This window comes from Gobio gobio (genome assembly GCF_949357685.1).
Source record: "Gobio gobio genome assembly, chromosome: 19".
Taxonomy (NCBI): domain Eukaryota; kingdom Metazoa; phylum Chordata; class Actinopteri; order Cypriniformes; family Gobionidae; genus Gobio; species Gobio gobio.
The window spans coordinates 7721681-7734991 of NC_137112.1; the positions used below are offsets into that span (position 1 = coordinate 7721681).

Genomic DNA, 13311 nt, shown 5'->3' on the forward strand with positions numbered 1-13311 from the left:
GAATAATCTCCTGATCACAATCCTCATCTATTAATCCCTCGTACGCCAAAACCTTGCTTCTAAACAGCTTACCAGGATTGGGCATCAGCTACAAAAGCACGTCTCTTATTGTGTACAATACTTAGCGCTCTAGTAATCCGGGACAGATGTGTTTGTGTGTGTGTGTGTGTGTGTGTGTGTTTGAAATGACTGCATCATGGGTATGAAGGTTAAGTAATCCCTGGTGGGAAATCACAGCAACAAGGCCGTTCTGGGTCACACATCTGTGTGTGTGCGTCACTGCTCAAAAGACATGTTGGAGTCTGATGGTTGAGTAATCCCTTATGCCTAACCACAGCAACAGGGCATTCTCGGGGCAAATGGCAAGATGTGCCTGGGTGTGATGTCCACCTATGCTCCAGATGTTGCAAATGCGGTAGACTGGCTGCGCATCGATCGGCTCTTAAAGCGCCCCAGAGCTCTGTCTGTCAGTATCCCTGACCTACTTCCTGCTTTGATGAAGAACAAAGGAGCGAGAAAAATGGGGAGTGAAGGACAACTGTCTTCCTCCATAGACTCACTTATATCTGCCTCAGCAGTGTTTCCTTTTAAACAAAATCACCCAGAGAAGAAAGGGAACAAAAGAACTTGAAGAGGTGTCAAATGAGAGCAGAAAGCTTCTGTGGGCAGCGTTTACAGCTCTAAGGAAGGGACTGTGTCTTCCTGTTAAACGCTCGGTGAGCTGTGACCCGTACACGTGTCACTTCCTGCAGTTTTGCTCTGACGGGCTCGGAACATTTGGATACTGATGGTGACTCACACATCTGACAAAACCTGGGCTATGACTGAGCAGATTGTACGGTGATTATACGCAATGATCTGACAATTTGTAAAGTCATGTAAATGCCTTCATGACGCATCGTAAATGGTTTAACTTCTTAAAGGTCCCATGGCATGGCATTTTTCTATTATTTTATAGTGTTTCCTGAGGTGTACTTATATTGTTAGTATGATTTTTACATCATAAAATGTCATAATTTAAAAATAAAAGGCATTTTTTCTATACTGCTGTTTGCCCTGTGGCTGAGTGCCCTGTTTCAAGAGGCGTGTCTGCTGTGAGACTTCAGTTAAAACGCCCACTGTTGTGATTGGCTGACATCACGCATTTGAAATGAGCGGAGGGGGCGTGGTTTAACGAGGTCTACGACGCACGAGCTGCTGCCAGAGAGACGGATGGACCTGAGTTCACTTCACATCAGTTCTCTCAGCATGACTCAGTTCAGGGTGAACTGTTGTAGTTACTAGAATATACTTCAGGTTATTCGTTTATTTCTAGTCGGAGGGGCTGTCACTCATGTCAGAAAGTTAGTAACTTTAGTAAATTATGGATCAGCGCTGACTCGAGACGCGAACCGTTTAGAACGATTCAGTCCGATTTGGTGAACTGGCTCGGTTCACTAAAAAGAACCGATTCAAAAGAATGATTCGTTCGCGAACCGGACATCATGGAGACGGAGCGATTGCTAACAAAGTTATTTATAGTAACTACTGAGTTGTGAGAGCGCTGTCTGTCAGCGCGAGTTTATTGTGTTTGTATCTGAGAGTTCTGAATAAACACGAGTCCCAGTCACACCGAGTCCGTCTTCATCATTATTCTACCAACTTTGTAACACATGCAATGTACCATTACAGCGAGATGAACGAGTTAGTAAGTGTTGATTAAAGCATTATTTCTAGATATGTTCCAATCATATGAAAAGCGCCAGTGACGCGCATTGAGTACACAGCGCAAACAAAGACACAACAGCAGTAATCGAATGTAATCCAGTTTATTGTGGGGATAGCTGGCTAGCCTAGCCGGATACCCTCACGCTTACCCTCCTTCTGCTTAATCTCGCGCCGAGTTTGGTGCCTCCGCTGTGGGCCAGATGCAGTACTGGGGGTCAGGGATGTTGAAGGCCGAGCTTCGGCGTGTGTGATGTTTATCTCTAAAGATGTGGCTCTGCCGATGTTGAGCAGAAACTCCCGACTGTATGCACATTTAAGAACAGATAGACACGACGAGGACGTACAAAAACACTGACTCACAAGATAGAAAACACGAAAACACCGTTCTGTCGGGAGAGAGAAGCCGCTGCGTGTGCACGAATAATAAATAATTAGCTACACATAAAAAAATCACTGATCACAGATCAGAAGGAACTGAAAAAAGACTTCTGTTTTCATTTGTACATCCAAATACTGAGAAACTGCCAGCGTTCACTCGTTCACAAGCAATGATCTCTTGAGCGTTTGCATGGGCGTGCCAGATTCTCTGGGTGGAGGAAAGGGAGGAAACCGTTCCTGCTTGGACGTCAAACCAGGAGACTTCAGGATTGGCTCGTCTGGCCTGTCATTTTCTCAAAGGCAGATAGAGACAGCCAGAACTCGGTTTTACACCGATCAACATTTCTATCCACTTGGGGACAATATTCAGGCTAGGGGAACTCATATTAATGTTGAAATACCTCATAAAATGAAAATTTCATGCCATGGGACCTTTAAACTCAAAGAAAGAACCTGTACAGGATCCGGAATGACATCAAGTTTATACTTTAAATGTTAGATGTCTGTGGAGGAGCTCTGACCTCATCTCCATTTGAAAGCTTAGAAGAGTCTCTACTTTCTGGAGATATGCATCACTTTGGCATTTGTTTTACACAAAGTAGCTTATTTACACTAAATTACTCTGGGACCATTTCCACCTGGATTTGGCCTCCCCAGATTGAAAAGCTTCCCAAACCCACATACACTCTAAAAAAAAAAAGGTTCTATATGGCACCAAAAATGGTTCTTGGCTCGTAATCATAGGGGAACCTTTTTTAGTGCTGTATAGCACCAATTTTGGTGCTTCAGTGGTTCTTCAGTGGTTTTTCAGAGGTTCTTCACCGGTTCTTTGACTAAGGTGCTATATAGCACCTCTGAAGAACCGCTGAAGAACCACTGAAGCACCAAAATTGGTGCTATACAGCACTAAAAAAGGTTCCCCTATGATTACGAGCCAAGAACCATTTTTGGTGCCATTTAGAACCTGTGTGAGTGTACAGTGGTCTCTAAATACAAAACTTTGGTGTATTTTTACAGGAAACCCTTTGAAGTTACATAAAACACTGCTAAAAGTGTTAAACATTTAAGTATATGTTATCTCAGCTGTAATAACGAAGTCAAAGTCAGTGCTAGTAGGCTACAACGGTAACGTAAAGTTATAGCCTAAAAATAAAAAAGTAACGAAACTTCACTTTGCCCTCAGCCTAAACGATTTGCCAGGGAACAAATTATAGATCCATGAGACCAAAGATCGCCTGTTACATCTACACAAGACGAATTATAGCTCGAGACACCACAGAGACATCAGAGCCAGCGGCAAATGACTGAAGGACTAGCCCAGGAAAGGCTGCTCTCGCCGGGGTTAACAAGCGCGGAGCGCCGCTGATCCGCTGGAGCTCACAACTCCGAGAACGCCAGATAAAATGTTCAAATAAGCACTCTTTTTATAAATAAACCACAGATTTGAGCTTTAAACAACATTAGCGCCTGAAAAAGTATGTTTTGTCAGACATTAACAGTAGCATTTTAACAAAAAAGACGTGTAAACACAGCCCATGTCAGCCATTTCTCAACGAGACGAACCGCCTGGCAGAAGACCCTCCCATGACGCAAATTCACGTCTGTTGTGAAGTGCATGTCACTCGCGAATGAAGCAAATTTCAAGCATCCAACTTTGCGCGAATAGTGCGATTTATTCACGTCATTCGTGTCCGGTGTGAACGCAACATTATACACATGGATCTGAATGGAGAAATATGACCTCGTACCCATATACACTGTAAAAAAAAATCAGGTCTCCAATTGAACATTTTCTAATGACCGATCAAATTTTTCAGTTGGCCAAATTTAATTTCTGTGAATTGATACAAATTAATTCACAAAAATTCAATTTGGCCAACTAAAAAATTTGGATGTGATCGGTCACTAGAAAATGTTCAATTGGAGACCTGATTTTTTTTTTCGGTGTACATTGGTATAAATGCAATATCCCTATGTCATTTTACAGAAAACCCTGAAATTACTTAACACACTGCTGAAAGTGATAAATATTATAGTATATGTTGTGTGTGATAAAATAAACATATAAAATGTACAAAAACAGACAAACAAAAAAGGTGCTTTTTTATTTTTATGGCTATAAATTCATTTTTGAAAGTGTATATCTCAGGCCCTGTGTGCTCTAGCACACTGCGGACAGTTTGGTTGTTTCTAGCATGTCAACAAACACTGGAAAAATGTATTCACTGGAAGAATTACATAAAAAAGGTTATATTCCTCCATTCAGAACCATTTGAAAAAATCTCGCATACAACATGATCCAGACAAAATTCTGTTTTCCAGTATTTTCAGTATTGCGTCGGCTGAACGTTCAACAATCAGGTAATGGCATATCAAGCCCCATTCAAGATACACGAGCAGAACGGAATAATCTGTAAATAATTCATAAACCCATATATTAAATTTAGACAATAATGGTGTTACGTATGATTGAAAGCAGAGAGTTGGTGCTTCTGTCCATCACGGTCCCGTTTTTGACTGTGAAATTAAATATGCGTTCTCTGCCTATTTCTTTTTAAAATATTGATTTGATCGTTACAGTCTTACACCATATGGGTTATAAATCTTGAAATGACTTTGAAATAACATGGAATCTTACATGGCCGGCCGGGTGAGTTTTATACAGATGTCTTTTGATCTTTTATATGTGAGAGCAAAGCATCACGCGGTGAGATCAGAAGCCGCAGAGAGGCAAGAGAGGGATTGGTTTCTGACGGAGAACAACCTTTATAAACAGTCACTGTGTTCTCTGCCTGTACATTATAAACTTTAGTCCCCGCTTATCACGTCTCTCTCTGTGAGACCAGACCACCCCTCAGTGTCCACCCTGATGAGTTCTGCTCTAAAAGCTAGACCCTTTCCTCTCAACTTTGGTGTAAACTCATCTGACCTTCACGTAGCTCTTCATGCAGCCTGTTAGCATGAAGATGCCCCATTTTTGGTGGTTGGGTTTGTTCTATTACAGTGTAAAATCTCAGTTTGAGAGTATTTGTATCAATCAGAGCATTGCTGAGAGGGAGGACAGGATGTATGTGCGAAAGTGTACATACTAATGGAGAGGCACGAGGCAGTGTGGTGGAAGTCTGAGGTCTTTTAAGGTCCTTTCGAACAATAATGGGTATTATACTCACTAGAGTATTCTTTTATTTCTCATACTGTTTAGCTCTTGTCCAAAAAACCCCCCAGTGTTTTTATGAGCTCTGTCTAAAAACAGTTTTAATTTTCTCAGACTTCTCAACTGGGTCAGCAGCTCTGTATTATGGGAATTGTCACTTTGAGCTTTGCTTTGAATAAAGATGCATAATAAGCTCCCAATCTTGTTTGGAATAATTTGGCATTTGTCTTAAAGGGCACCTGTTTTGCACAATTCACTTTTACATGGTGTTTGAACATAAATGTGTGTTGGCAGTGTGTGTACACAGCCACCCTATACTGGTAAAAATCCACCCACTCCTTTTTTTAAAATCCCCATAAATCATAAGCAGTGTCTCAGAACAAGCCGTTTGCAGATTCTGGGTAAAGTGACGTCACATTGTACAGGCCCCGCCCACGAGTGCTGATGGACACTAGCGTATTAGCAAAGACCCCGCCCTCAGAGAGCTGTACACAGTCGGCCATGTTTATCTCCTCACCAGAGCATTCAAGTAAGAAATGTGTTCTTCATAAAGATACGAAATTTCATTCAGTCGAGAACAGTGAGGGATTTTCTGTTTTTCTCTTGTTGTTTAATTCATATTAACAGCATATATAGCAGTAGGTACTGTATATTACACTGCTTTTAACAGATCTGATACACACACGGGATTTACTTGCTGCATACGTGCACAGACATAACCAACTGTTTTCATGTGAGCTTTGTGTGTTTCTGACATAACCTTGAGTGCATTTGACAGTTTATTCGCAATAACACATGAAAGAGAACTAGTCTAGTTTAATAGCCTACTCACGGACGCGCCAACATCCTGTGTGTACTCAAGTCGAGAGCATAGATAGACTGTAGGTTGAGAGTGATATGGCTTTAAAACACATGCAGATAATAATATTTTATGATGATGAAGAACTGCTATGTCACGTGAGCGTGCCAGTGATAGAGATGATAATGAAAGCCAAGCAGATGTATCATGTTTCGGTTTTCATTCGCGTTTTCACGAGCTGTGAAGGCTCCGCCCTCTGGGACGGGGAGCAGCAGCTCATTTGCATTTAAAGGAGACACACACAAAACAGCTTATTTTTCTAAATGGTATATTAAATGATCTGTAAGGAATTTTGATCTGAAACTTCACAGACACACTCTGGGGACACCTGAGGCTCATATTACATCTTGTAAAAAGGGGCATAATAGGTGCCCTTTAAAATAAATGTTTATTTTAAAACCCTCAACAAGCTAGCCTAGAAATCTAGACGCACCCTAGCGGCAGAACATTTATTTTCCTGCGAGTGTAGTCTAGCAACTCTTGGTAGACCTGAGAGCTGGAAAAACAAAACTTTGGTCAGGCCAATCACAGCGTGTGTAGAGTCGGTGGGCGGGCTTAACGTCACAGCAGAGTTGCGAAGGTTCTGCGTGCTACTCGTAAACAAAGAAGCTGACGAACAGCGGTCTTTCGAATCGGCTTTGACTGCGATTCTGGAAGACTTGGAGTTAAGCTTTTCTTTGAGAAAAGAACAAAGAACGGGGTTACACTTTATTTCGATATTCCACTTTAAACATTCTACTAACTATAAGTAATTTTGCAACTACATGTCAACTAACTGTCATTAGAGTATTAGTTGACTGTCAGTAGTCTGGTAGGTTATGGTTAGGTGTTAGGGTTCGGGTTAGTAGAATAAGTTGAATTGTAGTTGCCAAGTTACTTATACTCAGTAGAATGTCTGTTGGGGGACCAACAAAATAAAGTTTTAGTAAATATTAATCAGACAGTCTACGAATACTCTAATGACAGTTAGTTGACATGTAGTTGCAATGTTACTTATAGTTAGTAGAATGTCTAAAGTGGACTATCAAAATAAAGCCAAGAACGGCACTGAAGTCATTATTAAGAAAAGAAGATGTGTTCGAAGTTTTGCCTACCGGAAACGTTGAAAGTCTATCAACTAAAGTTAGCTCTGCTTCACCTACTTCGTTGCTCTGGTTGGTTGTAGCGCTATCCAATTGCACACAGAGGGAATTAGAAAGACAACCGTTTATCCCGCCCCTCGGATTGAGCCCTGCCAATGGTGAGTTTCCAGACCCAACATCTTGATGTGAGTCTGGCTTGTCAGGCTATCAACAAGCATGAATAACTTCAAAACACCTTCATACGTGTGGCATAAAGACTCACCTGTTTGTAGGAGAGGAACACAGGCCGACTGAAGACGATCCACTCCACCACTTTGCTGCAGGGCGGGGTGGTCAGCGAGCCGATGTAGCGGTAGTAGCTCCCAAGTGAAGACGGCAACAGGTCTCGGAGCACGAAAGGCTCTAGAAATGTCTCTTTTTCTGTAACAACAACAAAGAACATGTTGAGAACTTAAGGATTTTAGTGGTTAGTAGTGGTTGCATAAAGGCCACGTAATTAGTACTGATGCTTATATTGTTAGGATTTTGAACAGGGTTCTGATTCTTCTCCAACTCTGTCCCCGCCATTGACAGATTTTTCCATTATTTATGACGGAATTTTCCGTTGTGTGAAAATGTGTTTTCACTGTTATACAGTATTACGCATCTTCTGAAAGAGTACAGAATCTCCAGATCAAAACACAGGAAAAGAAGAAGCAGAAACAAGCGATAGCATATGGCAGCAGATGCATTAACATCAACATTAATCAGCATAGTAGAGGTCTGCATTGGGTTCCCATGGGAGAGCAGCATGACCCGATCAGTTTCCTTGCGGCGTGGGAGTACATTTCCAAATCAAAGACGGTAGTGGTCCGTAACTTTCTGCAATGGTGAAAAATAATTTGAGAAATATATATTTAAAACAAATATATTTGCAAACAAAAGCAAATACTATTGGCAAAAGATGACAATTTTGATAATAAATAAACTTTTTTATATGCTTTTCCCACAGTCTTTTAGAGGGAGTACAAAATGGAATCCAATAATCAGCCTTAAATTTTCTTCAGAAAGTATAAAACTCTGGTGATGAAACTTAATTTTATTATTTTTACACAGCGAAATGGAGCAGCTGCAACTTTGAGATTAATCTCTGTTTTGTCCTGGAATTGTTTTCCTCTACTTGTTGTGTCTGTTGTTATTCCAAAAAGGGACATGGTCCAGACTAAATGTTCAAGCTGTGGATGAGTTGTGCGTTTAGCGCTTTAAAGCCACTCAATCCTCGAGAGGACACAATCTGCAGATTTCTACCCATAATCCTCCTCTGATTGAAACGCTTATCAGTTCCATCCAACAATGCCTGCCCAACATATGGTTGGCCTGGCGACATGATAAAACCAGAACGGCTTTCAACTTGAGTGTTTCTTGTGCTTGTTTTTCAAATGCACAAACATTGTGCCTGAAATCAAGAAGAAAGCTGATTGGTTTGATGTGAAAAGAGGATGACGCACAAAGAATAAAGTATCTCGCCAGCCCACTGACCCATATTCCAAAAACTACCATTGGGAAACCTGCTCAAAGGAGCTTAGCATGCAAACGGCATTCGATTTGGAAATATTTTTGCAGGAATTCTGCACTTTTGATAACAGTACAGCCTGAAGAGTCCAACCCTCAAAAAATGCAGCGTTGACACCGTCTGTCCCGCCGTTGGGCCGCTTGTGTGAGGATTCTGTATTGACAATCAGTCAGGTAAACGGAGACTTCAAAACATCCCTGGAAGACTGAATTAATGTACTTATAATACATTCTGTAGAGAAACATAGACCTCATTTCACTGTTTTGATTTATGCACCCCAGAGAAGTGATGCTCGGTTGAGCGAACAATACTTGACGACTGGTGTGGCGCGAAGGGACAAACATGAACTCGCAAAGCACAACGCCACTACCAATCACAGCGGGGTTTAAAGATACTGCAATCTGATAGCCGTCTCATTATCACTCACCGAGAGAGAGAGCAAAATAAACCGAAGCATGCGCTCATTTATATGCAGCTGGGTGGCTAGTGTGTAAATTGGAAGGGTAACATGCCCTGTGTTGTGTGTATATTGAAGTTAAGGTTGAATGAATGGTAATCCCCTGAAGGTTGGACTGGGAATGTAGAACTAGAGAGAGAGAAGCTTTTGCTGTGCCTCAGTGGCATGGTAATGGATGCCACAGAGCGCTTTTCTGTCACACGCACACACAGCCACAGGGCAAACACTCCAGTCACACATCCGTGTCTAGACCCAGCACGCCATGGACTCCCTCCGCCACACGCAGTCCCGCCGCCGAAACGCCCGTCATGAGGTTACATCAGCTGCCTCGCACTAGGAGAATGTGCAGAGCCAGTACAGGAGCGAGGAAATGTTGATATTTTGGGCTACTTTTAAGCCACAATTTCTATTGGATGAAATCAAGCCCTGTCATTGTGAATGCTGTTTTATGTTTACTTTAAAGGGGTGCTCTCTTATCATTTACCATCCAAGATGTATACATCTTCCCTTCTTCAGATGAACACAAACAAAGATATTTAGAAAAATAATCCATCTCTTTGAGACCATATAATGCCAGTGAATTGGAGCCCATACTGTATGCTGACGTTCCAAAAAGCACATACTGTCATCATGACGGTAATCCATACAACCCCAGTGACTGAATCAATGTATTTTGAAGGTAAACAATAGCTGTGTGTTAAAAAAAAAAAAGTTAAATGTTTACCATAAAGCATCATTTTCGGACAACTGTTGTATGTGTGTTCACGAGAGGGTTGAGTTTATGTATAATCTCGCTTGAATTCGCATAAATAAAATATTATGCTTTATGCATATAGAAAACACAAAGAAAATATTAAATTATTAAAATACATTTTACCACACACACACACACACACACAAACACTCATGTTTTATGAAGACATTCCATAGACGTAATGATTTTTATACTGTACAAACTGTATATTCGATCTAACCCTAACCCTTTTCAAAAAAACGTATATTTATAATTTATATAGACGTATAAGCTGTTTTCCTCAAGGGGACCAAAAAATGCGAGAGGCTACTCACTGCAGAGCCATTTAACCCTCTGGACCTCCATCTCCACTTTTTTATTACTTTAATGATGACTGTACTGTATGTGCTATTAGGAAGATCAATATTCTGGAATATTTTTCCATAATCTTCATGTGTGTTCATCCGAAGAAAGAAAGTCACACACTTCTGGGATGGCATCATGTTGGGACAGGAAGGGGCCGTCCCCAAACTGTTCCCACAAAGTTTGGAGCATGAAATTGTCCAAAATGTCTTGGTGTGCTGAAGCATTAAAACACTCATGTCAATCTCACGTCAATCTTGAGTACCTATAGAGTAGTATTGCATCCTTCATATCTCCGAAAAGTCTTTAGTTTTTTAATATTTATAAAAGTAAGATACGCTGTACCATGTCTTTCCGGAAAAAAAACGAGCAGCTGGAGGCGTTTCGTGTGGGCGGAGCTAAACAGCCACGAGCGCACGCAGCTATGAGAGCGTCTGAAAGCTGTGACATCCTTAAACGTGGAAAAGAAAACGTTATCCTTCCGGGATGGCATGATGAAAGAATTTGCACTTTTTGGTAGAGTAACAAAACTTTAGCAAAAATACTTTTTTTTGTAGCACTTTTGCAGCATTGCAAGTGCACTTGTACTATTAGTCAAGGTTTCTTGCACCAAATTTAGTTCTACATGCCCATTGTGTGCCCTCTCTGTGACCATCAGAGCAAAAACTGATTTTGTTACTGTCCCTTTGAAACTGTAATGTTCAATGATTGGCTTTACTCTTCATGTGTGAAAACTATCAAATTGCACCAAGATGCAATTTACAATGAGATTCATAAGGGCAGGCCAAGTTATTGAATACTAAATAGACCTTAATGTGAATGTAAATGTCAGTGTGGGTGGTCATACACTCACCTAAAGGATTATTAGGAACAGCATACTAATACTGTGTTTGACCCCCTTTCGCCTTCAGAACTGCCTTAATTCTACGTGGCATTGATTCAACAAGGTGCTGAAAGCATTCTTTAGAAATGTTGGCCCATATTGATAGGATAGCATCTTGCAGTTGATGGAGATTTGTGGGATGCACATCCAGGGCACGAAGCTCCCGTTCCACCACATGATGCACCACATGCACAAAAGATGCTCTATTGGGTTGAGATCTGGTGACTGTGGGGGACATTTTAGTCCAGTGAACTCATTGTCATGTTCAAGAAACCAATTTGAAATGATTGGAGCTTTGTGACATGGTGCATTATCCTGCTGGAAGTAGCCATCAGAGGATGGGAACATGGTGGTCATAAAGGGATGGACATGGTCAGAAACAATGCTCAGGTAGGCCGTGGCATTTAAACGATGCCCAATTGGCACTAAGAGGCCTAAAGTGTGCCAAGAAAACATCCCCCACACCATTAAACCACCACCACCAGCCTGCACAGTGGTAACAAGGCATGATGGATCCATGTTCTCATTCTTTTTACGGCAAATTCGGACTCTACCATCTGAATGTCTCAACAGAAATCGAGACTCATCAGACCAGGCAACATTTTTCCAGTCTTCAACTGTCCAATTTTGGTGAGCTTGTGCAAATTGTAGCCTCTTTTTCCTATTTGTAGTGGAGATGAGTGGTACCCGGTGGGGTCTTCTGCTGTTGTAGCCCATCCGCCTCAAGGTTGTGTGTGTTGGGGCTTCACAAATGCTTTGCTGCATACCTCGGTTGTAACGAGTGCTTATTTCAGTTAAAGTTGCTCTTCTATCAGCTTGAATCAGTCGGCCCATTCTCCTCTAGCATCAACAAGGCATTTTCGCCCACAGGACTGCCGCATACTGGATGTTTTTCCCTTTTCATACCATTCTTGGTAAACCCTAGAAATGTTTGTGCGTGAAAATCCCAGTAAGATTGTGAAATACTCAGACCGGGCCGTCTGGCACCAACAACCATGCCACGCTCAAAATTGCTTAAATCACCTTTCTTTCCCATTCTGACATTCAGTTTGGAGTTCAGGAGATTGTCTTGACCAGGACCACACCCCTAAATGCATTGAAGCAACTGCTGTGTGATTGGTTGATTAGATAATTGCATTAATGAGAAATTGAACAGGTGTTCCTAATAATCCTTTAGGTGAGTATGTTACTGTGCTTATTGTGATGTCATCACAGACATCATTTTTGGTAAACAGTGCAACAATTTGGTATATAAGAGTGACCGCGGTTCCTGCCTTTGAGTGTTATATTGCCCAATAATATTCATGAGCCAAGAAGCTTTACACTGTGTCCTTCTGGCTTTTCCTATGTCATAAATGTGAACATTTCTGGTCAAGTTGCTTCGTTTCTATAAATAGCCAGAGTGGACTGGAGAGGGAGCTCGATCTACACTGTACATCATCATACTCTGGAAAAGCAAGGAATTTCTTGTTATCCATTATACATCCTCTGTAATAGCTTTAATAACTCTGAAACTACTGACGTGAGCGAAGCTCTATACAGACCTCATTTGTCCCCGCCGCTGACGTTAAAATGAAGCATGAACTTCACGAGAGATTCATTAAAGCCTGCTCATGTTAACGTCAGGCGAAAGAACAAAAGCTTACATCCATGAATTAAAGATTCGCAAGTAACATGTTCCCAGAGGGCCTGTATAACGCGCCCGCATGTGTCGCCTCCACCATCTCCATTGTAATCAGTTTGAAGCAACGGCAAATGCACTGATGTTCGCACTGGGCCGTTCTCAGAGTGCACGCTGTCGTGTAACTTAGCGTTGGCATGGCATATCCGCTTCTAACATGTGGTTAAATATTAAGAGAAATTACCTTAATGGATGAGCGCTTAACAAGACAGCTCTTCCACCAGCCGAGAGCTTTAAATACAGCGTGTAAAATTCTTCCTTGTGCTTCTCAACATGGATGCACGCCTCTTAACTCTATCCAGACACTGCTCAAAATCTTCATCTTCAGTAGTCAGAGTGGGGAGAAACAGGTTTAAGAATTCACGTACGGCCATTTGAGCTGCAAATCGTTTGGTTCAGCTACCTGTGCGTAGTGTGCGCTTGTGGCAGAAGATCGGCAGGTTGGAATTATAGACGTCTGAG

At 41.6% G+C, this 13311-nt stretch overlaps 1 protein-coding gene across 1 annotated transcript in view; it reads right to left on the reverse strand.

Annotated features, from left to right (window-relative positions):
- ptprga (protein tyrosine phosphatase receptor type Ga) overlaps nt 1-13311 on the reverse strand; it is a 427225-nt gene that overhangs the window by 94367 nt on the left and 319547 nt on the right. Inside the window, exon 7 of the mRNA XM_079844385.1 lies at nt 7443-7600. Within this exon, the coding sequence (XP_079700511.1) occupies nt 7443-7600 (158 nt within the window). The remainder of the gene's footprint in view (nt 1-7442; nt 7601-13311) is intronic.